This window comes from Halichoerus grypus, chromosome 7 (genome assembly GCF_964656455.1).
Source record: "Halichoerus grypus chromosome 7, mHalGry1.hap1.1, whole genome shotgun sequence".
NCBI classification, from domain to species: Eukaryota; Metazoa; Chordata; class Mammalia; order Carnivora; family Phocidae; genus Halichoerus; species Halichoerus grypus.
The window spans coordinates 85,433,913-85,461,780 of NC_135718.1; the positions used below are offsets into that span (position 1 = coordinate 85,433,913).

A 27,868-nucleotide genomic window follows, 5' to 3' on the forward strand; every position below is an offset into this window, starting at 1 on the left:
ACCGTGTGCTCATCAGCTGGTCCCTAACACCTGGAGAGAGCAACCTCTGTACTTCAGACCCGGCCAATCTCACCACTGTGGCCACGCCCACCCTACAGACGGGGAGGCCGAGGCTCCGGGACACCGGGGCTGCCCGAGGAGCAAGCAGTGAATGGCAGAGGCAGGTGTGTGGCTCGGGGCCCCACTCCCAATCACCACTGCATGTGGCTCCCGCTGACCGGACACCAGCTCTGTGCCCGGCCTCACACCAGCCCGGCAGGAGCATCAGGTAATTCCCAGAGCCGCACTCTGAACTGGTGTCTTGCTTCCAAACCCCAGGTGCCCAGTACCTCCGGGCCCTTCCCCTCCGGGAGTGGCTCACGCCGGACCCCACACCCTAACCCGGGCCAGCCTGGCTTTTCTTGTTGGCTTGTTAATCATCACAGTCTGTCCGGGGACACAGCGGGGTCCCAAGTTCCAGGAGTCAGATCTGCTGGCCTCTTTGAGATCCAGCCTCCCGGTGCCTGGGGTTTTACTGTTCCTGCCTTCAAATGCAGGTTTGAAATACCCACATCTGTCCAGAAAAACTCTCGCAATTGTCTCTGGAGTAAGCTAAGGTGTCTGCAGGAGCTCAGGTCTTTGAAGGCAGCTCAGGAGCCTTCTCTCTGCTTTTTCTTCCTCTTTGAGGCTTGTTTTTAATGAAAAGAAATGGCAGCTGGTAACATCCCTGAAGCTTTTTAGTGGGGATCCTATAATGAGGTTTGCTTAAATTCTGGGTAGGAAGTGTTTCCTCCCCAGACTCAGATGCAGGGTTTTAAACTTCTGTGATGTCTGCGGCCGCGTCCCTTTGAGCCAGCTGGGTTTGCCTCTTCAAAGATGTCAGCCCAGCCTGGCCAAGTTTGGAGTTTACAGTTCCGCTGATGGCGAGCCGCGCGCGTGTGAAAATAGGTCAGCCTGTTTTCTTCCCTCTCTCTCTTACAGAAACTGTATGTGTGTGTTCCAACATCCCGTCAGTCAAAAGCAGTTGAAGCAATAGCTCACTTTTCCCCCCAAAAGATTCACTTCAAGACTGACTCAGATTGTGGAACACTTCAAGGAAAATTTTTTCCATGAAAGTGAAGTGCAATTAATGAGGAGGGAGCTCGTGGGAGAGAGAATTCATCTGTGTTCGCTGAAATGCCTGTTCCCTCCATATCCAGATTATTAGGAGACGTGAACATTTCTTTCCATGACGAGTCTACACGGCTTAATTTTCCCAACTGAAACTTTAAACAAGATGAAATCGCACACACGTCCACACTATGTTGTTTGAAGGGACTGATGAAGAAAGTTCCCAAAAACGCGTAGAACGAGGAGCCGGTGCGGCCAGGAGCACATTCGCCGTGGGCTGGGAGGGGAAGGATGAGAGGCGTCCACGCGAAACGGCTCAAATGCTTTTTACTGACACAGGGAAGCAGCCAGGTCCACAAAGATTGCACTTCACCCTGTTTCTCCCGAGTTCGGGCGCGTTCCCGGCTCTTGGCTCTCGGCTCAGCCCTGGGTGTCTAGGAGAGGCTCCTGAGCTGCATCCCGCCTTCCTCCCCTGGCCTCGCTGTGCTCCATGTCTGTCCACACCCCTGTTCGTACCCGCCCCCGACAAGGGCCCTCCCTTTGCTCCCTGGTCCTCAGCTCTCCCCTCCTACTAGGTCTCCATGGGCACATCAACACTCTCAAGGCTCTTCCATCTTACAGCAGAGCCAAAATCTTTTCTTAACCCATCTCCCTCCTGAGCACCTGTCTGTTCTGCCCTCCACAGCCAAGTTGCTTCCGAAAGCAGTCTACACTTGCTGTCTCCACTCTCTAGCACTAGTCATTCCCCAAACAACTGCCCTCTGCTTCCTGACACTGCTCTGAGTGCATCAGTGACCTCCACAAGCCAAAGCCAGGCCCCTTCTTATGGGATTTCCATATCGCATTTGACAGTGACCATCTGTTTGTCCATCCCCACCCCACCCACCCACCCTTCTACCCATCCTTCCATCCATCCATCCACCCATCCACCCTCCCAACCTTCCATCCCATTCATCCATCCACCCACCCACCATCCATCCTTCCACCCACCCTTCCATCCATCCACCCACCCTTCCATCCATCCATCCATCCACCCACCCACCCTTCCATCCATCTACCCACCCATCCATACATTCATCCATCCATCCATCTACCCATCCTTCCATCCATCCACCCATCCATCCACCACCCATCCATCCATCTATCTATCCATCCATCCACCCATCCTTCCATCCACGCACCCATCCTTCTATCCATCCATCCATCCATCCATCCTTCCATCTATCCTTCCATCCATCCTTCCATCCATCCATCCACACACCCATCCATCTCATCCATTCATCCATCCATCTACCCACCCACCCTTCCATTCATCCATCCATCCACCCACCATCCATCCTTCCATCCATCCTTCCACCCACCCTTCCATCCATCCATCCATCCACCCACCCACCATCCATCCTTCCATCCATCCTTCCACCCACCCTTCCACCCATGCATCCACCCATCCTTCCATCCACCCACCCATCCTTCCATCCATCCACCCATCCTTCCATCCATCCACCCATCCTTCTATCCGTTCATCCATCCACCCACCCACCCATCCACCTTGGAGGACCACAGGTGCAGGGGGAGGTTTCTCTGAACATCCCTTGTCTGCCTGAGGATGGATCCTCCAAAGGACCGCAGGTGTCACAGACCATGTCCCGGGAGGACTTTCTGGGCCACAGGATAGGGGACGGGATGCCACTGACCCTGGACAGAATTGTGACGGGCTGTCATTCCACCACCAGGCTTCTAGGGCCCGGTCCCTTTCCTACACATCATGTCCCCCCCCCCAAGAAGGCCTGCACCCCCCCTTTCCCCAGGGTAGCATCTAGGCCAGAATGCTGTGCCACCTTGGGAGCTACTCACATGCCCTGGGCGTCATCCACGTAAGGATGAGGTCTTCGTGCCAACAATTGTGCTCGTCCATCTCTCATTACAAGGGTCTCCTCTGGGAACTCAGAAGGTGGGAGGGACGTTAGTTTTCCTTCCCTAAGGGGCATGTGGTGGCCCCTCCAGGCTGGGGTCCACATCCTGGCCTTCGCCCTGACCCTCCGTCTGCTGCCACTTCCTGCAGCCCCAGTGGCTGAGAACCGCTGCTTCCAGCCAGGCCCCCATGTATCCCGCTGCTAAGAACATCAGGTGTGGAGTCTCCTCATGTCTAAGAGACCCAGGGGACGTCTGGGCCTGGAGAAAGCACTCTGAGCCTCGCCCTGGGATGTGGGAGCAGAAAGGGACCTCGGAGACCTTCTCATCACCACGGGGTGGGAGGCATGTGTTGCGGGAGGAGCGTGGGCTCAGCCACATCCCGCCGACTGCATCCGCCGATTTGGAAGCACGTGTTTTCACAGTTGACACTGAACAACCAGGATGCGTTATACAGCTGGGCCACGTGTTAGTGGTTCATCAAATAAAGGACAGTCGGTGGCATGTCGGATGTGACCGCACGATTTCACTTCTGTTTTTATAACCAGCTCAGAGTTTCATTGACAAGGACAGTCCAGCGGCCAAGTGCATTGTCCCCTGGCTTGGCTGGGATGATGAAGGACCTGCCGACGGAGCTGAGCCGAGGCCATGGCGTGGACCTTCGAGATGCTCTGAAGCTTAGTCTGTTCTTACCTCAGAAGTGTGTGTGGAGACAGTGACCCCGGGGTGACGGGCGGCAGGCCTGCTCCCGGGCTCTGGGGCACTCCCGTGCCATGGCTGCCTCTGTGTGGGGCTTTATTTCCACGGGGACGGGGGTCTGAGCCGGGCAGGCAGCAGTCTGGGGACGACCCTGCGGCTCTCTGCATCGGCCCTGTGGTGGCGGAGAATGCGGAGCGATCGAAGGAGGCCCTGCATCCCATCTACCATTTTCTTTATACAGGGGTGTCCTGCATAACGGGTTACAAGCAGCCCATGTGGTTTACTTCGCCATGTGCTTGGGGCCTAATGGCACCAAGCCTGCCAGCACCAAAGTCAAATTTTTAAACAGTAATGGCTTTAAACGCTGATCAGATAAGTACGTATGTAACCAGTTAAAGTCCGACTGCCTTGCATAACCCGTAACTCACAAAACCGCACCCAACAGCAGCTGGCCATCGATCTTGTGACCCCGGGGCCACAGGAGACCCCAGACTGCCGCTGCCCTTCGAAGCTCTCTGCCGAGAGACCCAGCCTAGACATGAAGGCCCTCCGGCCCTGCGGCCCCACTGTCTCTGGAAGGTCAGGGTTAGGGCCAGGCCAGGGCTGGGCCTCCTGGGGAACCGTCCAGGCACCATCCAGACCGAGCGCGTGGCTCACGGCTGCCATCTACTGGTCACGTCTGCCTCCTCCATCAGCCCGGACTCGCCCTGGGTGTCGGGTGTGGAAAAGCAGGTTCATCTCATTGTAAGCATCGACCTAGCTTCACTGGGGTCTGTACTGTGAGGGTGAAGCGGGGTGGCTGAGAGGGCCTTCGAAATGCCACTGTTTTTCCTGAAGAACATAATACACAGGAGGGTCCATCCTCAGATACGCAGGAAGTTCTAAAATGGAGGAAAAGAGCAGAGCTTCCTTACCACAAACACAAGCACATTTTAGACTGCAGACGGGAGGAGGGAGCACGTGTGGCCCACTGGTTTTGCTGCCATCCCCATGGGCTGGTCCCTGACAGTCCCAAAGGGGCCACTGTGCTCAGGAAGAGGACCCGGCTGTCCCCGGCAGCAGACACCGACCAACGGGGAACGTATGTCTCAGGAGAGGCAGAAGCAGAACTAGTGAAGATCCCCAGGGTCGCCACACCCAAGCGAGATGCCAAGTATCCAGACGGGCTTGGATAACATCATAAAACCCTACTCTTCGTCCCATAAAACAAATGAGGAAACGTAAACTCAGAAGAGCTCGCTGATTGGCCCCAAAGTCACAGATTAAGTCCAGGCCCCACGTGGGATTGAAAAGCAGCTTCATCGGCTCTGAGTGACGGGTGTGGCGCCTCGGCTGTCCCACCTGCCCCAGCATCGGGCCTGGGGCCATGTGTTCTGTGACAGAGGGCTGGGTGCCAGGTCACAGGGATAGGTGGGAATGTGTCCTCCTCCTCGGTCTCCCCCAGTTATGGGCTGGAGGGCGTGGGGCAGGTGTCGGGGTGGGTCAGACCCCATGGACACCTTGTCCCAGCGTCCGGCGTAGGCATTGCCCCACGAGGGTGCGCATGTGGGGTGACAGGACCCCTCACAGCCCAGAGCCACTGGTCCAGGAACCGCCTCCACCTTGCGGGTGCCTCCTGGCCACCCACAGCCCCGGGGCCCAGCTTCTGTGTCCACCCGGGACTGATGCTCCGTGACGGATGGCACCGAAGTCAAGGGAATATTCTTGTCTGACCACAGACACTCTTGTTGTCTGCTGTCCGGCGGGCTAGGCACGTCTCCGACCGCCCTGCGCCACTCCACCCCCACGGCTGCCGAAACAAATCACCGCAAACTGGGCAGCTTACACAACAGACTTCTGTGGTCTAGTCCGGAGGCTGGACGCCACGCACGGTGGCCACAGCGGGTTCCCTCTCAGGCCGGGGGACACCTTGTGTTGCGCCGTCCCCGGCTTCTGGCGATTCGCGGCATCTTGGGTGCTCCGGGGCGTAGACGCCTTGCCCTGACCGCCGCTAGAACCTGCGCACACAGTTCTCCCCGCGGAGCGTCTGCGTCCAGAGTCCCCCTCGTGGAGACAGAGCCCAGGCCCTGCGCCCGCCCTGCTCCACGGCCATCCCTTCAAACTACAAAAGTCCCGCCAGGTCCCTTTCCCGCGTCTCAGTTGTGAGGTCGACCGTGGTCGGGAAGCAGCTTGTCAGAAGGACCCAGCGTCCCTAACGCTGTGACACTTCCGTGCCTAGCTGTTGCTCGGACCGTCAGTCACTGCTGTTAATCGCTTACCAGCCTAACTTCTCGGTGAAACTTGACCACAGGCATCTCTGTGCAGGAAACGCTTAGTCGGATGGGGTTCAGTCCTGTCTGCGGCTCAGGCGTCCACTGGGGCTCGTGGGATGTGTGCCCCGTGGACAAGGGGGGCAGGACCGTAATTCCATCTGCAATAAGCGGGTCTCCACATCCGGTGACGCCTGAGCTACTGGGTTTGGGTCTGAAGCACACGAGCTACCAAGGGGACAGAACTGAACCTACAACACTCCACGACTGACCCTCGTCCGTTCCCTTCTGTGCGAGTTTCCCCTGAGCCGTCGTGAAGTGAAGGGCCCCTTGTGGCCACACAGGCTCGGCCTCCGGGGCGTCGGGGAAGGGGCACAGGCTTGTCCGGAGCGTGTTGGTTCAGGATGTGTCCCCAGTTGGCAAAGGACAGGAGGGGTCTGTCCCCGCACAGGGTGACAGCTCCGTGGCGGGGGCAAGAACAAGGTCCCTGCACAGAGAGCTGCCACACTGGGGGGAGAACGGGGACTTTCAGTGGCTACGGAGAAGCAGAGTCCGAAGAACCCCGGGGTGGACGACTTACTAGCTGAGCAGGTTGCTCATCCCTCATGGGTCTGCGTTTCCTCCTGTGAATGTGTGGAAGGTGTTTGGGGCCATGCCTGGGAGTGTGCCCGCCCGCCACCCGCTCTCGGGGCCACTGCAAGGAGCCCAGACGCGGCGGGTGCGGGCGGGCGGCAGATGCGACCCAGGTGCCTCGCAGAGTGGCCCCCAGCAGCCTTTTGGGCCTTCACCCTTGGCCACCCGGCTCCTGACTGCCCTGGTGCTCCCACAAGGGTCGGCAGGAAAATGCAGGTGGGAGGGTGCCCGCCATGGGCTGGGGGCTGCAGGGCCCGCAGAGCCTCACGTCCTGGCAGCCGTGAAAGCCGTCACAGCCATTCTGGAAAGTGCCGGGCAGACACTCTTCTGCGACCCCTTCACCCCCGTTATTTACCCCAGAGAGACGGGAGCAGGTGCACAGGAGGCTGTGAGGGAACGGCCGCACCAGCTCTGCGCACAGCACCCCCGTTCGTTCTGTGGGTGAGGATGAGCCTCAGCGGGAGGAGCCACAAACACCTGCTCGTGAATCCATAAAATGCGTGAAGAGGAGCAGACTGCTCAGTGTCCAGCCAGATGCAGGGGGTTAACTGAATGCCTATTTACACGAAGTTCTAGAAGGCTCAGCTCCCCCGTGTTGGTGGGAACCCTGACCCTGGCCGCCTGCGGTGGGGCAGTGGCGGGTTCCGCAGGGAAGGGGCAGGAGGCCACTCTCGAGGCGACGGAAATACTCCCCGTCCTGACGAGGAGGAGATCACACTGGTGCAGACGTTTGTGCAAATGCATTGACGTGTCCACGTGGGATCCATGTTTGTGTTAGAAAGAGAACAACCCATGGGTTTCCGTCTCAGAAAACGGGCTGGTTTTGCCCCAGAGCCCAGGGGCGGGTGTCCAGCCTCATGGAGCCACGGAAAGCTGGTGGCCCATGTGCTCCCCGGGCTCCACCCGGCCTCGACGCAGTTATTTTGTAAACAACCACGCTCCTTGCTTCTTTTAATTTGGAGGTGGGGGGCGATCAACAACAAAAACCCCAAACCTGGCACTCCAAGCAGTTCAACCACACTCAGCTGACTAGGGGGCCACGTGCAGAGTGCTCTCTGCGGCCGCGTCCTCGGACGACGCTTCTCTGGGGCCAGTGGCCCCACACCCACCTCCCTCCCTTTGTTTGACTCCTGTGCCCGAAGGTCTTCCTCCAGGCCCTCTCCAAAAAGAACCTCTTGTTTTCAACCCTGGTGACTTATTTTTGCAAACCTCTCCAGGCTTGGCACGACCTGCAGGCCTGGACGATGCTGGCCGCATAACACAGCAGCAGCGGGGAGAGAGCTGGGAGCAAGGATGGCCAAGGTCATCGGAAAAACCAGGAACGCAGCCTCAAGCGTTAGGCCCTCAGGGCTGCTCGAGTGGCAAGTCCAGGTCAGGGCAGCGGGAAAACTCCGACGAAACACCTGCTTCCTGCAGGGCCCGGATGAGACATGATGTCACTGAGTTTTATCGTGTCTCAGGGAGGCGACCTTCCTGGGGAGGCGAGGTGCCTGCCCTCGGAAAAGAAACACGATTTCCAGCCCAAAGTCAGGAATAAAGCCGCCTTGTCCTGGTGGCCTGGACCACGGTGCCTGAGCGGGGCCTGCAAATTCCTTGCAAGCCCTGCCCGTAGCACTCACGTCTCCAGCTTCGCTCCGTATCCCCGTGGAAGCAGCAGGAATCCCACAGACAATCACCACTCACTTGTCCAGTTCTTTTTTCTGGCATTTCCCTGTTTCTAAATACACACGCAGAATGCTGGCTCTTGATTTAACGTTCCAGATATTTTGTATCGATTTTTTATTGTGGTAGACGAGCATGTGTACTCCCTATTCTTCCGTTCTCCCAACAGACTTACTTCATGATTACAAACGTTCAGCCATGTCTACTTCACGTCATGTAGAGACTACGTTCTTCACTGCAGATTCACGTGGTTGAGAGGAAACTCAAAGTCAAGTGTATTTGGAGCCATGAGTCAGATTCCCTTAGACGTTTCTAGCAGCCCCGAAGAAGAGTCTAGATTTTTCCAGAATAGTCTGTCTCACATACAGCAAGCTCTCCCCATTCTTAGACTATAGTTCTTCCCGCTTAAGAGTGACCCCAAGGGACCTCTCTACGGATGGTGATGCTGTGACAGCGGGATGCAAGGAGCTTCTCCACTGACCACCTGGCGCCCACATCACCGTCCCAATGTGACCCGGCCAGGCTTTCCTCCTGCCAGGTCTTGGGAAGCGTCACTTGGAAAAATGGCCTGAAACAGAATTCCAGCTGTTGGGTCAGCTGATGGGAGGGAAGGCAAATGAAAAGAACTGAGGAATGTTTGGGGTCTTTGCCAGAAAAGAGAAATTCAGGAATAAATTAGAGTGGCCTGTTGAGTTCAACAGTGGCTGGGACATCTGCTGTGAACAGGCCCCCCCATAAACTATGACAGAAACGTCAAAAGGTGCTTTTTAAATGTGTTTGATTAGGAAAATTACTGCTATTTGGATTTTTGAGTAAGAGAATTAGAAAGGGTTGTGGGAGGGGCGCCTGGGTGGCTCAGCTGGTTAAGCGGCTGCCTTCAGCTCAGGTCATGATCCCAGGGTCCTGGTATCGAGCCCCGCATCGGGCTCCCTGCTCGGCGGAGAGCCTGCTTCTCCCTCTCCCTCTGTCTGCCGCTCTGCCTACTTGTGCTCTCTCTCTATCTCTGTTAAATAAATAAAAATCTTTAAAAAAAAAAAAAAAGAAAGGGTTGTGGGATGGACTCCCTCCTTATGTCCCAACCTACTGTTCCCACAGAGACGCTCACCCTTGTCCTTCACAGGTCTGGCTTTGGCTTGGAAAACAGTCATGGGGACAGTCACCCAAAGCAAGGGGGTACCTGGGGTAACGCTGCCCCCCCCCGAGCCCCCCACCCTGCCAGGACAAGGGAGCACCCTTCCTGACGGTCCTGATGCAAGACCAGGTTCCTGCAGCGTGGGGAGAAGCATGGCTGCCCCATGTGGCAGGAAGGTTTGCCCTGAGTCAATGGCCTTTTACCGTCTTCCTGATTCCTGGTTACAGCTGTTCCTACAGCAGTGCCTTGGTGTGAGGGGTGTTGTCCTAGTATAACACTCACGAGAAGTACTTCTCTCTGTCTTCCCTCTTTATCCCTTCGTCCCCCCATCCCCCGTCCTCATCCCTCCACCCCTTCATCCCCCATCCCTCCATCCCCCATCCTCCTATCCCCCACCCCTCCATCACCGCATCCCTCCATCATCCCATTCCTCCATCACACCATCCCACATCCCCCCACCCCTTCATCCCCCATCTCCCTACTCCATCCCTCTACCCTTCATCCCCATCCCCCACTCCTCCATCCCCCCACCCCTTCATCCTCCATCACCCTACCCCATCCCTCTACCCTCTCATCCCCCATCCCCCACTCCTCCATCCTTCCATCCCCCACCCCTTCATCCCCCATCCCCCATTCCTCCATACCCCCACCCTTTCATCCCCATACCCCACTCCTCCATCCCTCCAAACCCCATCCCTCCATCCCCCACTCCCCCATCCCTCCATCCCCCATCCTCTTATACCCCCATCACCTGCCCCTTCATCCCCCATCCCCCACCCCTCCATCCCCCACCCTTCATCCACCCACCCCTTCATCCCCCATCCCTTATTCCTCCATCCCCCCACCCTTTCATCCCCCATCCCCCATTCCTCCATCACACCATCCCTCCACCCCTCCAGCCCCCATCCAATCTCTCCATCCCCTCATTCTAGCCCAACCCCTGGCTGCTCATCAAAGCTGTGACCATCCCTCCACCCAGGAGCCCCACGCCATGCTGCATGGTTTGAAATGAGCCTCGGGCTCCTAGCCCTTCTGCCCCCCACCCAGCACCCAGCACCTCCCAGGAGCAGGCGCTGACACCAGGGATGCTGGGCGTCGCAGCACACCTCATCCATGCACCAGGCCCTTATTAAGCATGTACTATGGACCAGGCACTGTATGGGGCTTAGGCTACAGTGATGAATAAGACAACGTCCCTGCCATCAGGGGCTCACAGTCTAGGCCAGTGACAAAGATCTGTAGGGTTACAGGAATGGAAATTCACCAGGCAGATGGGGATGAGGACAGAGAGAAGGAATTCCTTCCCCAAGCCATATGTGGTCTGTGACGGCCAGTGAGGGTGGGACATCAAAGAAAGGTCTGCCCGCGGAGCTTGTAGTCCAGAGGGGCCAGGGGCCAGACAGGCTCACGGCTCTCACAGGAAGTCGTTAAGTGCGTTTTAGAAGAACAGGTAAGGTGCCGAGAATTTGCACAAAAGGGAGAGAGGATGCTGGGTTGGAGGCCTCCCAGGAGGCTGCATGGGCTGGGTTTTGAAGAACATAAAGGATGGAGGTGCAGAGCTGGGAGAACGTTCCAGAAGGAAGAGGTGGAGTGGGGGGATGTGTGTTCTGGAGGAGTCAGGGCCAGGGGCACAGGGACAGGAAGGACATTTTGGAGCGCTGGGCCCCAGGCCTAGGGGCACCCCTCAAATGTGACAGCCGAGGTGGGGCTGCTGGGTTTGGAGGTGCTGTGCATGAAGCCATGGGCAATATTCTGGCACACCTTCCTTGGTTTAAATTTTCTTAGTACTTTTGCAGAAAAACATTTCTGTATTAAAAAACACGCAAAAAGACAGAATGCAAAATATGTAGAGATTTAAGATAAAAAAAATACAACTTCAGAGAAGTTCCCACTGCCTCCAGAAGGCCCCTCCGTGTGCGCACGCCCTCGGGGCCACAGCAGGGCAGATCTGAGAAGCCTGACGTCTTTGGTAGATAGCACCAGGCCCGCAGATGAGAAATCAGGCCCAGAGAGGGTATGTCATGTACTCACAGTCACACAGCCACCCCCGAGCAGCAGAATGAGGCCTGGAACCAGGCTCTCTGTGTGCAGCTGACGAGCGGGGTGTGGGAGAGAATGGAGGGGAATGCAGGCCATGTGCGAAGGAGAAGAGCTCACAAGAAACAGGGATAGTGCTACGGCTGCAACGAGATCCAGGTACTGTCCCGCCCGCTTCCGTGGGGCCACGGCTTGCCCCAGACCGAGCGGGACTGGCACCGAGCAGCAGCACCATCCCTGTGGCAGAAGCAGGAAACACGCCCTCTTTTCTGTGTTTCTTCGTCAGTGTTGTTCTGCAGAGCAGAGGGCGCCCCTTGCCGACCGAGAGCAAGCACCAGAGGGAGGCTCGCAGCCATCTGGGACCCCTCTCCCAGGCCCTTCCCACGACAAGGGCATGGCCTGTGGTCGGTGCAACTGGAGAGAACAGGATTCCTTTCCATTTCCAGGTCAGTGAGACCAGGCATCCTGCGGCTATGGGAATCAAGAGCTATGTTGTTTTCCTAGTAGGAAAAAACCAAAAACCTCTCCAAAACAGGACCCTGAAATGGTAAGAGTTATCTGTGGCTTGGGATTAGCTGGAAATGCTCCTTGACTAGGAGACTGTCGCCACAGTTTGCAGCTGGATGCTACTGTCCGTGTTGGCGTCCTTCTCTTTCTTCAGAATGTGCTGAGTGTGCGAAGGAACCAGCCAACGTCCTGGAGAACATCGGGCCACCTCACGTACTGCCGTTTCCACACGAACCCTCTGATGCACTGATGCTTCACCAGCTGGTACTGGGACAGGGACCCGACGATCACCAGGATGAGGGCGCTGTCCAGGTCAGACACGCACCTGCTCTGGGCGTAAGTGAAGGCTTCCAGGCACCACCCGTCTTGGAGGAAGTGTCTGCTCACGAGGCAGACCACCTTCCTGCTGCCCCACACGGTGTCCTTGATGTCGGCGATGTGCTCCCGCCCTGGGACAAAGTCTCTGTCTTCAAAGCACCTTCAAAGGTTGAATCTGAGCATCCAGGTGTCTGAGCAGAGCCCTCTGCACCCACTCAAAGTCTCTGCCGCTGAAGCAGAGGTAGGCCTCGTATTTGTACGTGTCGGACTCGCAGCGCTCGGCGTGGACCATGGGCAGCAGTCTCTGGGCAGCCCTGTAACACATGAAACAAAGCCCCCGGAGCTTGGTGACCACGAGGACGGTCACGAGGAACAGAGTCAGAGTGACCGTGCAGGAGATGAAAAGGGACAACTTTAGGGCCTTCAAGACCTCCTCTTCATCGCAGCCCTCCATGGAAACAGAGGAGAGAGGCGTCCCTGCGAGCGCGTTGGGGTACGTGTAGTAGATATCTGCACGAGACCCAAATACAGTGACGTTGGTCTGGTCGAGCCAAGTAATGAGAGGATGGAGGTCACACTCACAGATGAACTTGTTGTGCGTTATGTCCACGGCTCTGAGGGACGCCAGCAAGTTGGGGTCCAGGGACGGGAGCTGGTTTCTGGGCATGTCTAGCACCTCCAGGTTAGCAGACAAGTCGCCAGGAGCAAGAGCCTGAATCAGCCTGTTGGAGTTGAGGTCGAGGTCCCTCAGCGCAGTCAGGTCACTAAGTGCCCCGGGCGGGAGGAAGGCCAAGTAGTTGTTCAGATACAGGATCTGGAGCCGTGAGAGCCCCTTGAACACATCCCAGCAGAAGCCGGTTTCCCAGGCAAGCGGCAACACGTTTGCTCCAAGGAAAAGCTTTTCTAAGCTGAGGCTCCCTGTTGGGCCATGAGCTCGGCCGCAAGAGGAAAAGCGGTTTTGATTCAGAATGAGGACCTGGAGGTCAGGGACATGGAGGAGGAAATAGAGATCATCCAGATCTTCTAGCCTGTTCTATGACAAGTGGATGAACTTGGCTTTAAGTCTAATGTTCAGCAAGGCTGCCAGTTTATTGCTACCCAAGAAGATAGTGTCTAGGCTTGGCAGAAAAGGAATTGTTTTAAGAGCATTGTCCCGGAGATCCAAGGTACATAATGTTTTCAGGAATCTGAAGGTCTGGTCCTGAATGATCCCAATGTGATTGTTTTGAAGATCAATAGAGGCTACCTGAGGGAGTCCATAGAAATCAGAATTATAAAGCTCCCCCAGGAGGTTATATGACAGGTTGAGAACCTGGAGGCTGTCGAGGCCATAAAATGCTTCTCTTGCAATCCTGTTTATCTTGTTGTGGGCCAGGTTCAGGAGCTTCAAGTCCTTGAGGGCCTCAAAGAGTCGGAAGTTCAGGGAGAAGATGAAGCCATGGGACAGATCCAGCCGCAGCGCCGCACTCCCGGTCGGGGTCCCTGATGTTCGGGAAGCCAAACCCGGACCCCATAATGTGGCGGGCCAGAACCAGGGAGATCTGGCTCCCATGACGTCCGCTGTCCAGCCGTTGTCAGAAACGTCCAGGGTTTCTAAGGCCGTGTTTGTGAGCGGGTTCATGCATGCGCCCCAGTCCACGGAGACCCTGCTGTATGGATGACTGGCAGTGAGGTTTAACAGGGGAGCGTTTTCCCTTGCAGCGGCTGGAGCTCATGTGAACACACAGTGGGGATCTGGTTGAGGGAAAAATCAGTGGACTTCAGGGAATTCAATTCCCAGAATGAAGGATGAAGGTTAAGGCCATGAATCTGATTCTTGGACGGGTCCAGGTGAGACAAAGACTCTAAGTTTCTGAAATAACCATCTTTTAATATATTATCAGGCAGACCACAGTGGAAGAGTCTAAGTTCAAGCAGGTGGGGCAGCCCCTGAAAAGCATCGGGATGCAGGAAATCTACCTGACTCTTGCCCAGGTCCAAGACCCTCAGGTTGGGCAAGTTTCTGAAAGGTTCTCTGCCAGTGGTGAAGGGGGTAAACTGAGTCCCAAGCTCCAGCAGCTGCAGCCGCTCCAGGAAGGGAAGGATGTGGTTGTGACAGTCCGGATGTAGTTGAAGCTCAGCAGGAGGGTCTGGGTGGTGCTGGGGACCGGAGGCACCTGGGTGAGGTTGCAGGAGCGATACAAGGCCCTCTGACGGTCAGAGGCACAGGAAGGAATTGCAAGCACAGGGCCAGCTGCAAGCGTCACCCCAAACAGAAAGCCCGGTGGCCTCCCATGATCCTGCAGGGAAGGAGGGAGGATGAAAACACAGCTGTCCCAGCTCAAGGCATCGCACCAGGGCCCCTAGGACTCGGAGGCTCCCCCATGATGCACCTGCCCCCGCCAGATCCCATGGCCGTGGCCGTGGCTGACGTGTCGGTGTAGGTAGCGCTTCTCGCTCTTACAGTGCGTAGTAAGCGCTGTTCTAAGTACCTCAGAGGTACTTGATCTTTATAACAGTCTGTTTCTCATTCATTAGTTCATGCAATCACTTATTCAAGGTTTGCAGAGAAAGCTGAAGAAAACAGCAGGTAGAGACACATTTGTGTTCTCCCTCCCCCGCCCCTGCCAGGGACCCTTCCTCACCTGCTGTCGGCTCCGCAGCTGCTCCCCAGCTGCCCTGGCCAGGGCACAAGCCCATCTACCCCTCTGCCCTCGCTCCACACACACGGCACATGGGATCACACATGGCATGTCATATCACACATGGCAAATGGGATCACACACAGCACATGGATCACACATGGCACATGGGATCACACACAGCACGTCGCATCACACAAAACGCTCGCCCTTTTCGTCACTCTCCATGAAGCGTCGGACGTGGCGGGTCTAGAACAGCCTGTGTGATGGCGTGAGCGGGCGTCAGTACAGGGCGTCCATACCTGCGTCTGGCTTGTGTCCCCAGCGCTGCACTGGGTGGTGAGGTGTCCCGTCTCCCGTGCCGGGGGCGCATTCAGCCTGCTCTGAGTGGAACCTCCAGAGGAAAGGAAGGACCCCGTGGCTCGGAGGATGGAGAATGGTGCGAAGGAAGGGGGTAACAGGAAGCAGGTGTGAGTCTGCACAGAGCCTTAACCCGTGGCCACGGAGACAGCTTCCCATGGGGCTGGCCCACGGCTCTGCAGAGGCTTTGTTCCGCCTTGGGGCTGATTTGTGGTGGGGTTTCCATGGAAACCCTGAGGCTGAGACACACAAATTATAGCAAATCAGAAGTAGGCGTGCACCCGGCGTTGACCCCAAGCATTTGAACCGTGCATTTACTAATCATGGGGAAGAACTCGGCGAGAATGTTGATCAGGGCTACTCATTTCTCCACCATTTGCACCCGAGGCCGAGGCAGGGGTGGCAGCAGCAGAGGCCCCGCACCTCTCGTGGGCCACTCACCCTGTCCGTGGCCTGGGGACCCCCCTGTCCCCACTCACTTCTGGTCTCTCCTTGCATTCCCCAGGTGGCTCCCTCCTTCTCACTTCCGTGGTCTGGCTCTACCTGCCTCCCCAGCATCATCGGGACAAGCGTGCGCTGCACGTCCGCCATGTGCTGGGCGCTGTTTGGGGCCCAGGAGGGGTGAACAAACAGGCCACGCTCGTCCTCGGGGGCTTATGTTCTAGTGCAGGCAAGCAGGGAAGGGGTGACACCCAACAGAAGAAGGAACGTAAACCGGCAACATGGACACTGGGACCGCCAGGGCGGGGGCCGGAGGCTATTTGTAGAGTAGCCAGGAAAGCCCTCCCCGATGATACTTTATTTGAGCAGAGACCCGAGGGAAGAACAGGAAACGGAGAGGCCCGGTGTCAGTTCCACCACATGGGGCTCCCGTCTGCCACCCCAAACTCTGTCCAACCTCAGGGCCTTGGCACATGCTGCTTCCTGTTTGCTGCTCACATGGCTGGATCTCACGTGGACACTTCCTCAAGAGCCTTCCCCACACTCGCTACTCGCAATAACTCCCCGTCCCCTGACTCTTGAAACCACCCTGCATATTTCCCAAGCCCTTCATCACCTTGTGCAGCCTCTGGTTTCCTTATCTGTGGTCTGTCTCCCTGACTCGGCTACCTTCTCCATCAGTGCAACAGGCGTGGGGAAGGGTGCGTGCCGCCAGAAAGGAAATACAAAGTGGAGTAAGTCACCCTGCCAGCGAAACGTCAGGGCATTCGATCTGCTGGAGGAACTGTCTCTGGTAAGAAGGAAACTGCATTTTATCCACAAAACATCCCGTGTAGCACAGGGGCTCCCAACGGGGACGCTGCCTCTGCCGGAGCATCCTGTGAGCGCGCGGGGGGTTTCGGGGTGTTTTGGTCATGGAGAGGAGGTGACGGGAGCCCCCCAGCGAGCGGGGAGGCTCGCTGGGCGCCCGCGGCTGGAGGATGTCCCACCAGGCGGCCCTGGAAGCTAAAACCGTGCTCAAAACTACCTCAGAGCCTGACTCTTTTCTCGGGGCCAACAACGTATTTCTTGCACTGTTTTACTATATACTGAGTTTTCTAGGCACATGACCACCTTGTAAATCTAGGGAAGATCGTACCTTGTTCCGTCTGGAGCTTGACGAGGAGTTATTCACCATTTCAGAAAATCCCTTCATGGTGCCCAAGGCCCTGGGGGGGCGCCTGGAACCACGTGTGCACGTGTGTGTGTGCGCACACGCCAGTGTGCGTGTGTGCACGCATGTGTGTGCATGCGTGTAAGCCAGTTTATTCGGCCCTCATTTCTAAATGTCAAATGTAATTTTTAAAAAGTTTAAGAAACGTCCATTAAATATTTTCCTACGTCTCTTAAATCCAAACTTATTCTTTTTTTTTTTTTTAATATTTTAGCGGGGGGAGTAGGAGAGGGAGAAGCAGGCTTCCCACAGAGCAGGGAGCCCGATGTGGGACTCGATTCCAGGACCCTGGGATCATGACCTGAGCCGAAGGCAGACGCTTAACGACTGAGCCACCCAGGCACCCTGAACTTATTATGTGTGAGAGTCCAAATCACTCATTTTGCCTCCTAGTGTGGGGCTCATTTAATTCGTCATAAATGACTTCCCCTTTAATTTTTTTGGATATTCCTGTTAGGGCATTACATTGATTTCTTTAAAATTGTGTGTATGGGTAGATTAGATTAGATGTGTGATTCCATTTCAGAATGGAAAAGTCTGGTCATTTAAACATTTGTGGTAAAAAGCTGCTTTCCTAAGCACTGCAGTCCTGAGGTAAAGCTTCTAGCCCCTTCTTCCCACATTCACTGTAGGCGCTGCGATGATTAAAGCCAGATATTCTTACGTACTATTTCCACCCACGTAGCGTGTGGTTGTCCCTCGCATAGATGATCAGACTGAGTCACAAAAGTAAAACTGCTGCTTTCTTCCTCAGTGAATTTCTTTTGGATTCAGGTGGGCCTTGGAGCCAATGACCTTGTATTTACGGAAGACACACCTGTGTTCCAGGAAGTGTGATTCAAGTTCAGAGTGATCTCAGTAGATAAAGTGAAGACTAGTCAGAAAGAAAGCAGAAACGGGCAGATGTGGCATTATGGCCCCTCGGCAGCCCCAGAGGCCAGGCCCAGCCCCCCAAGAGGGCACGGGCTCTGGGACAACACCATCCCTGCCATCCCGATTCCTAAGTGAACCAGCCTGGCACCTTCACGGAGACGGGACGAGAGATCACGGGTTCCTGCGGCGACCTGCATCAGGCTCCAAACTCCCGGCACGCGTCCCGGGCTGTAGTTCCAGAATCTGGGGCAGCTCTGGTGGCCTGCACTGGGCCACGTGGTGGGAGGCGTGGTTCTCAGGAGGGAGATCCTCCTGGAGACACACACAGATTCTCAAAGGTGCTCTGAAGGGGGCAGGAAGAGCACTGAGGATGTGGGAGACGTGTGGTTGCGGAAGACCACACTCTGTCTCCCCAGCCGCCTTCCTGTCTCACGGTGGGAGCGGGGCCCTAAAGCAACGTGCAGGGACCACACTCTACAGTAGTTCTTAAATACTTTGAGACTCCAATAGCTCTGATTCCTTGACCTCCAAAGATGCACACGCGCATCAGGACCCAGCTTCCAGGGTTCATGGACCTCCCGACGGCTGCTCCTTCCAACCCATCACTCACGAGGAACAACCAGCACATTCTACAAAGGGCCCGGTGGTAAACATTTCAGGCTTTGTAGTCCAAATACCACAGTTTGCCAACCTTTGTTCTAGAACAGAATAGAAACTTTGATTTCACAAATGAGGATTTTAAGTGAGTGTAAGATAAACATATCCTGATACTGAGCTGCCAGTATTTGCAGGAAGAACTCACTCGGCCCCAAGTTGTTCGAACATCAGAACAAATTCTCATCTTACATAACCAGACAGAAAAATCCCTGCAGAGACACACAAGGGGGAACACCAGCTCAGAATAACAGTCGAATGTCCTAGTTTCACTTTTGCCTTTTTACAGACGACTCCTTGCTGACCCCCAAATGCATACCCTGGGCTAGGGGGCTCAGCCCTGAATTCGTGGCAGTAACGAGTGATACATGGGAGCCCCAGACAACACACTCTAAGATGCTGAACTGTCAAGCCCATGTACAAACAGTGAGGTGGGTAAGGCCAGATTTTAAAGAAAATTATTTGGGCTTATGTTGGTTGTATCACAAAGATACAATGCAGGCCGATTTTCATATGAAATACAGAAAGGTGTGAAACACTACATTTCTACCTCTGAAGGGGGCCTCGGGGGGGTCAAGTTCCAGGACAAGTGAGTGGACGGGTGCCGGGAGGCGCGACCGCCCAAGCAGAGGGTCCTGGAATGGGAGCCAGAAGCCCACGTGGGTTGAAGTAAATATGAACAAGTCCTGTTGTAGGGCGTGTCGAATCTAACGATGAGAACCAGGCTGTGAAGTTGTTCCGGACCCCGTCAGACCTCCGCGAGAGACACGGGCGGTGGGCGGCACCAGGAGCAGGTGGGAGCGGGTGTGGACTTTGGGCAATCCAAGAGAGAAGACCAAGGGTCCCCACGTGGGGTGAAGCAGAGGGAGCGGGAGGGGTGCATGCATGTGGAGCAAGGCTCGGAGGACGCGCTCACGTCTCCCCAAGCTCTGCTGCAGAGAGCGGCCACCTAGTGGTGCAGGGAGCGGACACACGATCCTGAATCGTTACTGAGCAGATGATGGACAACGGCTTACCCTGCTAACTGTGAGTGCATCAGGTGACATACGTGTTCCTTCCCCCAAATCCCGTGCTACGCAAATTCACACGACAAAAATGGGGCTTCTGGGGAAAGGAGGCTAGTGTCCAACACTCAAAATCTTCCCTGGTGGCACCAAAAAACCTGATAAAGAGAAGGTAGCGCAGTCGTATAGATGTTACATGGTTATGAAAGACACGGTGCAGGAGACCGCTTTCACCTTGAGGGTCACTCAAGCCCGAGTCCCAGGCTTGCACTGAGCTGCACAAGGCAGGGGATGCGGGGATCCCTGGGAGCAGGTGGACAGCAGTGACAGCAGATGTGGATGGGGAACCGAGGTCCCCGACAGGTTCTCAAGTGTGTTGTGTTTATTCACATATGAGGTGGCTCAGCTGGGCCCAGTTTTCTTCATTTAAACCTAAGAAAATGCCCACAAGCCCACATGAAATTCACATTTCCTAGCGTGTGGATTAAACAAGCATGTTACTCAAAGCACGTGTTAGAGCATCTATGCTTCAATTCAAGGCTAACGGCGCCAGTTTGGAGGATAGAGCTGCTGTTCTGTCTGCGAGCCTCTGGCAGAGCCTGGAGAGGCTGCAGGACGGGCTTGGGGACCCGCTGGGGCCAGCGTGGACTCGGGTCCCAGAGGCTCAGGGACCTGGGTGGATCCACTCCCCAGCCCTGGCGCGCTCATGCTTCGATGAAGGACAGACGAGCAGAGAAGGTCTCACCAGGGCTGCAGGTCAGAGTCGCCGGGGGGCCTGGGAGCGAGGAAGTCCAGGCCTCCCATAGACCAGGGACAGGACACAGCCTTACAACAGGCCTCTGGACTCTCAACAAGCGTGTGAACTTTCTGTACACGCAAACCGGAGACTCCCTGGTGTAGACGAATGGTTCTTGAACTCGGCCGTCCTTCGGAATCGCCAGGGGACATGAAAACAGTACAGGTACCTGGGTCCCCTTGGAGAGATGGTTTAGTCGGTCTGGGGACGGCGGGGCATCCGGAGTGGCTAAATCGCTCCAGGTGATTGCAAGCACAGAATGCCGGACATGCCAGCTTCACAGCTGCCATGCCGACTCGCCCGCCTCGGGACACAATCCCACTGTGGGTGTGTTCCCAAGGGGACGGAACGCAGAAAGAGCATCATGTGCACGACCACCGAGGGAAGCAAGCCAGCGTCCACCGACAGGCAAGTAGGTTGACAAAAGGCGTCGCACACACAATGTACGAGTCAGCCTTAGCACGGAGGAGACTCCGACGGCTGGTGTGACTAGCGAACCTCGAGGACATGGTGCCCAGTGACATAAGCCAGTCCCAGAGGCCAAAGGCGGTGTGATTCCACGTGTGTGAGCCAGCTGGTGTCTGGGCTCTGAGGGCGGCGGGAGCGGCACGGGCGGCGTGACTCCCCCTCCTGCCAAGCATGTTAATTACGATAACGAGACCAGAGGGAAAACGGTCAGCCACTCTCCCGTTTGAGTCAAATTCACTTAGCTTTCATCCCAGCCGTTAGCAGAGCAGGTGCCTTTCTTGAGCTAACGGCCAGGACAGCAGACCGGCTGGCCTAAGCTTGGGTGAGCTCTGGGCGCGTCTCCACACTTAGCCCGGCCGGGGGGCCCCTCGATCCTTCACAGACAATACTGGTCCTGGGCCCCGGGCGGCACCTGAGTCTGAGCTGGGTGGTTCCCTGGTGGGTGGCGGCCCACTGCGGGCAGCTGCAGAGGACTCGCTGAGAAAAACACTGACTTCATCTACAAATGGGGACTGGGAGAGTTTCTCCAGAGTTCATGTGGCAATGAAAATTCCGAACTGAATCCGAAGGCGGGTGTGGAGGGCTGGGTCTGCCTTGCGCGAAGGCTTGAGGCCAGGACACTGGGTGGAGTCAAAGGACACATGTGTTTATGAGCAGAACAGGGCATCCCACGGACACAGGCCTGCCAGGGGGCACCAGGGAGGCCACGCTGTCTCGAGAGCCACGTCCTTCTAAAAGCCATCTTTCTGTAAATCAGAATTCCGCTCCCGAGGACAGGTGTTATCTCTTTGGTTCTCTGCCACGCCACCAGCAGCCAGGACATACCACGTGGGCAGGTGTCCCCTGAGTGAATTTGCCACGTCGTGCCTCTGGGCCGTCCCTCCTGTTCCGTGGTCCCCAGAGTGTTGGGGGCTGGTCTGCGTTCTCTGAGTCCCTGAAGGGCCTGGTCTGGGCAGGAGCTGGGTCCCGGGCACACGGGCACATCCCTCCTGGCAGGGAACACTTACCTGTAAGCATTACACCACCAGCGTCTGAGAGTGAGCCTGTCCCTTCTTCTTCTTGCTTGTCTGGACGCAGCTGGAAATATCCTTCTGGGCATCTGTGGCGCTCCCTCCAAATTCTGAGCCCTTCGAACTGGCTCAACCCTGTGTCGAGTATTTCTGTTTTCAGCGTACATAGTCATCAAACCTAGTGAGGTAGGTGAGGTCAAACTGGGAGAAGCTTCCGGTGTGACCTCGGTGCAGCTGGTGGCCAATCCTGCGAGGCTCACCCCAGGACACCACCAGCATCGACTCCCCTCCCTTCCGGTCACGGCCGTGCCGCCCCCTTGCCCGGGCAACCCATGGACCTCCCCGCTGGTCCCCCACTGACACACACACCCCTCACCCAGCTACCCAAGGGAGCCAGAGAGCACAGCTCTGCTCAGAAGCTGCACAATTCTTGAGGGCAGGGGCCTGGTTTTTATTCATGCCGTATCCCTGAAGTAGCACACTTAAACACCCCAGTAATATTCCCCACTAGTACTCTGAAGATTTATTTTCATTAGGAGTACTCACCTCCCAGGCCTAACACAGGGAGCTCCTGACACGTCCTCCCCATTCTAGGGGCCCAGGTCCCCCAACTGTTCTACAACTTCTGTTCCCGAGACCATAGGAACTTCATCAGTGATGCGGGTGGTCAGTGTTAATTTGGTGAATCAGGAGAAAGGGCTTTGGTTTTCCTAAAGGAGAAAAGCTAATTAAAGGGGAGAAACAGAAAACGTTATGCACGTGTTTTTCTTTTTTTTTTGAAGATTTTATTTATTTATTTATTTATTTAGAGAGACAGAGAGCATGAGCAGTGAGGAGGGGCAGAGGGAGAGGGAGAGAGAGAATCCTGAGCAGACTCCCTGATGAGTGCAGAGTCTGACATGGGGCTTGATCTCACAACCCCGAGATCATGACCTGAGCGGAAACCAAGAGCTGGATGCTTAACCGACTGAGCCACCCAGGCACCCCCATGCACCTGTTTTTCTATGCCATGCAGCAATTGTCCTTGTAGAAGATTTTGAAACTATAGGTGTGTCTCTTACGGAGCAGAATTTTAATTGGAAAAGACCAAAACCATTTTGTGAGTCAAGGCACATGGAACCTCAGAGCTAAAGGGTTCTTGGAGATCTCAGGCTCAGCCCCTGGTTCAGAAGGTGTGCATCAGAGCCAGTCAGGAGGGCAACTCGCCTCCCCGTGACTCCAAGAGGGAAACTCTACCCTTTCACAATCAAATGCATTCTTTACCAAATCACTGTGATGCTGAGGAAGGGTCTCCGTGGGACCTGAAAGTCCCTTCCACGACCTCACGGTGGGCATTTGGCGACTGCGGCTCAACCAAGCATGGGCTGTGGACAACGCTCACTGCCCCACGGTGAGCATGGGACTTGCAGGTTTCTGGGCAGACGGCTAAGGTCGCCATCAGAGTGTGACGTTTCTAAGCAGTCCGGCTAGGTAAATTAGGGCTGACTGAGGGGACACTGACTAGGAAATCCTCAGGGCATAGATGGAGGACGAGGGGTCTTGCCAGTTGGAGAACTGTCTGGCACTGTGCATCGCTGCAGAGGTAATCACACTGGTGCTCAGAGAGGCTAGGCGCTTGCTAGAGGTCACATGTCCGTTAAACTGGGGGCTAGGGCTTATGTCCAGCTACAAACTTAGTCCTCATTCTGATCTTCCAAAAAACCCCAGATGGAATACACCAGGAAACAGGTGTAACAGGTAACAGAGAGGGCGCTCTGCACAGGAATCACTGGGAAATGTTGCTGAAAAGCAGATTTCGCCAGCATCTGGGCTGGGAGCTGAGACTCTGCCTCTGGAGCAAGCCTCCCGGTGATCCTGACCCGGAGGGTTCACCGACCGCAGCCTGAGTGGCAAGAATAGTGACCTGTCCTCGGTCACTGCTCACTGCTGACCAGATGCTGCCCAATCACTTCTGAGAAGGGGCCACGTTACTACATTCACCCCAACTCTTCTCAGCCCTGGAGGGTGTAGCATCAGATGGTTGCTAACGGAAATCAGTTGAACCCTCTGAGGAGGGGGCTGGACAGGCCACGCGGGTTTACATGCACCTCGGACACAGGTGCGCGGGGCGCTCCCCCAGCCGACGGGCAGGGGGCGGCAGAGGGCGGAATCCGCGGGCGCACGGGGAGCGGGGGCGCACCGGGAGCGGGGCTCGCCCAGGACCGGGTCGTCTTCTTCCCAAGCGCACGGGGCTCAGAAGGGATTATCCACCCCACCCACGCGCGCTCGGAGCTCTGCATCTGTTTTGATGGGTGGGGGAATCAGAATGAGGACTAAGTTTGCAGCTGGATTCAAGTCCTGGCTCCCAGTTTAATGGATGTGTGACCTCGAGCAAGTGCCTAGCCTGTCTGAGCACCAGTGCGATCATCTCTACACTAGCCACAGAAACAGTTTCTACTTCCCCAGGGACACTCCAGTGCCCGACCCAGAGAAACCGGTTACTGACGCACGCGTAACCCGCTAATATTTCTTGCTTAAGTACACAGACATCATTTATCCAAGTGCACCTCGCGGGAAACGCACTCCCTTTAGGAACCACTGAAGGGGAACACTGCGGAGGAAACGGAGTTTCTCCCTATGCCGGGGCGATCTGATGCTTCCCTTTTCTGCACTCATGGGAAATTATGTAAAATCTCGCCTGACTGTGTTTAGTATCTTCAGGTGGTGGTCCCCCCAAACCACTGCGGCATCCAGAGGCACTGGTATTCTGAAAACAGTATGTTGAAAACCCAACAGAATGGCTTCTCTTGGGTCTGTTCATTATACATTCCTTAGCACAGTCTTAAAACATCTGATTGAAGAAAGTAATTCCATGTGGGTGATTATTAAAGAACAACAGCTGAAGGCACGACACCTTTCAACTCCTTGAGAGCTCCCCACGGAGCTGAATATCTCTCCCTGTCTGCAGAAAATTCATCAGAGGCTTGACAGCCTCCCTGAATGCAACTCAGCTGAAGCCCCCAGGCTGACGGCCAAGCAAATTGCCAGGACGCGGGGCCGGGGGGAGCAGCAAGGGCGGCAACCAGAGCAGAAAGCTGGGAAGCCCCACCCTGCATCCCCTGAAGTATTGACAGTCTGCGCTACAGAGCTGCAAAAATCATCGGGATTGTGATGTAAACTGAGGCAATTGTGGGGGAGGCACAGGGAAGGAAAACTGACGGGGAATGGAAATGTGAGGAGAGATTACACAACACTTAAGAAGGGAGCGTGAGGAGGGAGTCAGGCCAGGAGGAGGGGTCCTGCTTCTCCCCTGCCAGGCGCAGAGGAGGGAAGATTTCACTGGTGGCTCTGCAGGGACTGGGAGCTGGGGCAGGGGGGCTGGCGAATACACCCCTGCTGGAAGCCCGTCCTCCTGCACTGTGCCCAGCGTCCCAGACCAAGGGAGCTTCCAGAGGGTGGAATCCGCCCTGGGCTGGCTGCCCGGAGGCTGGGCTTCATTCCGGGTGGGGTGGAGTCAGTCACACACATCCGGACCCAGGAACTGCACATCGCAGGGCTTTCTGCTGAGTCTGTGAGCGTGCAGAAACAAACAAGCAGGCCTATTCTGCTTTCAACACTCAGCAAAGCTGAACTTCCCAGTGCTCTCAAACCAACAAAGAAGGCTCTGTGATGCTGGACACAACTTCCTGAGAAGCCTTTCTTCCAAGAAAACAAAACCAAAAAACCTGGCAGGGTCAGCTTTGTATTCAGACAGTGGAATCTAAGCACTCCCTGCTCTGCTTAGAGCTGACATGCTCAGGATGATCACGTGACAGCACTTAGGCTGGGAGGGCCACGGAGGCTGAGGTGATTTTTACAATGTGCTCAGTAATTAGTTTTGGCCTGGGCCCTTCCTCTGGAACCCCATGGAACCTGCCCACAATCCCACAATTAAGGGATTAGTGTCTAGCACCACAGACCTTCTACCAGGGCCCTGCCCCACCATGTCCCCTGTAACTCGCTGTGCCCGCCATACCGGGAAGTTGCTGGCCACTGTCTTCTACCCACGAGAACAAGGGTGAAGCAAGTCAGGGATCCAGGGGTCCTGGACAGATTTCTCAACGCTCACCCAGGGTGAGTAAACGCAGGGAAGTGATTCAGCCACGCTCCCCAGGCCGGCCACCCCCAGCATCAGCATCCCCAGGGCTCTCTTCCAGTCACTGAGCAAGAGGACGGCATCCCAGATGTACCTGACGTCAGAACAGGGCATCATATTGATAGCGACACTACCTAAGGATGCTCAGGTTAATTAAGCTGCTTGTTTGTGGGTCACTGTGAAGGACAGGAGTGTTCAAACACTAAGTGACTTCATAGCTAACCCACAGGGAGGAGAAAGTTCCTGTCACCGATTCCCACCCAACATGGTCTCTGCGGGTAGGCTTCCTGGGACAGCGCACCCCTCCCCCTAAGAAAATCAACCGAACCCACCTCACGCCTGGGAGGATGTCATTCCAGCCGTGGTTTCCCCTGTCTTCATCGGCAGATTGTTTATAACGTAAAGGCCAACAATAGTGACCGTGGAGAGGGCGCCTGGGTGGCTCAGTTGGTTAAGCGACTGCCTTCGGCTCAGGTCATGATCCTGGAGTCCCTGGGTCGAGTCCCGCATCGGGCTCCCTGCTCGTCAGGGAGTCTTCTTCTCCCTCTGGCCCTCCCCCGTCTCATGTGCTCTCTCTCATTCTCTCTCTCTCAAATAAATAAATAAAATCTTAAAAAAAAAAAAATATTGACCGTGGAGGCTGTTTTCCCGGTGCTCTGGGTGGGCGGGCTCAGGCCTGTGGTCTGGCAGCTGGGCAGCGTTCTGAGATTTCCACGGCCCCGCGGGCGTGGCTGTCTCCCTTTTCCAAGACAGTGAAGCCACCTGCCCCCTGGGGGGTGGGGACGAAAGCGAAAGTGACAAAGTCTGACAGCTTTCCAAAGGTGGGGTGCAAGGGACCTCGTCAGAGCCGGGGCTTCGCGGTGGGCCGCCCGCCGGCCACCGCGGGTCCGGGGAGGACAGCCCGAAGCGGCCCGGGACGCCCCCAGGTGGGGGTGACGCCCGACCCCGCCAGCAGCCCGGTCCCCGCCCCGTCCCCTGCCCAGGGTCCTCGTCCGCGGCCCGGCGCTCACCTCCAGGAAAGGCTCACCCACGCCTCCGCCCACTCCTCCCAGCCCCTCCTCCCGGAAGGCCCGTGGGCAGGCCCCTCCGACCCCGCCCACCGTCCTGCCCCATCCCCGCCCCTGGACAGATCCGGCCCCACCCACCTGCCTGCCTCATCCCCGCCCACCTGCCCGGCCTCCGCAACCCCCCACAACCCCCCGGGCCTGCACACCGGCCCAGGCCCCGCCCACCTGCTTGCCTCATCCCTGCCCACCTGCCCGGCCCCGCCCACCGCCCTGCCCCATCCCCGCCCCTGGACACAGTCGACCCCGTCCACCTTCCCCGGCCCCGCCCACCTGTCCACCCCGGCCGCTCCGACTCCGCCCACCTGCCTGCCTCATCCCCACCCCCTCCCATCGTCCAGGCCCCACCCACTTGTCCCTCTGGGCAGGTCCCGCCCATCTTCCAGCCCCGCCCCGCGGCTCGGGTCACCTCTTTAAGTTCATTGACGGATGGAGGGATCTCCTGCTCCAACCCCAGGGCCCCTCGAATGCGCCCCAGAGGCTCTGCGGCTGCGGGGACGAGGAAGAATGTAGGGTACCTGTGGGCTTGGGGGGCGGGAGGCTGGGACGCGTGGGTGCTGGGAGCTTTACGCTCCCTCGAGCCGAGGGGAAGGGGCTGCCCCAGGACTGTCCTTGGGCTCATCCAGGCCAGCACGGCCGACCCTCCTGCCATGGTGCAAAGGAGACCTGGAGTAACAGTCCAAAGGCACAGCCGAGCTGGCGAGGAGGAGCTCGCTGGACTCCCCGCACAGTGCTCCCTCCCCTTGGCCAAACCTCCAGCCAGATTTCCAAGCTCTTGAGAGACTCAAAGCAGCAAGGGGCGGGGCGGGGCTCCATCCCAGGACTCTGAGATCATGACCTGAGCAGAAGGTAGATGCTTAGCCATCTGAGCCCCCCAGGTATCCCTGCTACTCTGGATTTTAATGGACAAATCAAGTGACAGTCCTCAGCTCTGAGCAGCAAAGACTTTGATCACCAGCTCCTCCTGGGCCACAAAGAAAGAGAAAGGGAGCTTTCACTCAAGGGCCACACAT

The 27,868-nt window shown here is 56.5% G+C and overlaps 1 protein-coding gene and 1 non-coding gene across 2 annotated transcripts; both read right to left on the minus strand.

The window, feature by feature from the left end:
- Positions 1–4,474: 4,474 nt before the first annotated feature.
- On the minus strand, positions 4,475–26,793 carry LOC118546314 (uncharacterized). Its single transcript, XR_013449784.1, has 4 exons — positions 26,124–26,793; positions 22,224–22,387; positions 21,675–21,855; positions 4,475–4,580 (listed from the first exon to the last, which is right to left on the minus strand). It is a non-coding gene; the product is annotated as an uncharacterized LOC118546314 (transcript).
- Positions 11,214–15,809, minus strand: TLR5 (toll like receptor 5). The gene is given in 9 exon segments (XM_078076897.1): positions 11,214–12,078; positions 12,081–12,397; positions 12,399–13,706; positions 13,708–13,789; positions 13,792–13,920; positions 13,923–14,318; positions 14,321–14,516; positions 15,161–15,345; positions 15,743–15,809. Coding segments are annotated over 9 exon segments (2,754 nt in total). The 3' UTR covers positions 11,214–12,004.
- Positions 26,794–27,868: the final 1,075 nt, after the last annotated feature.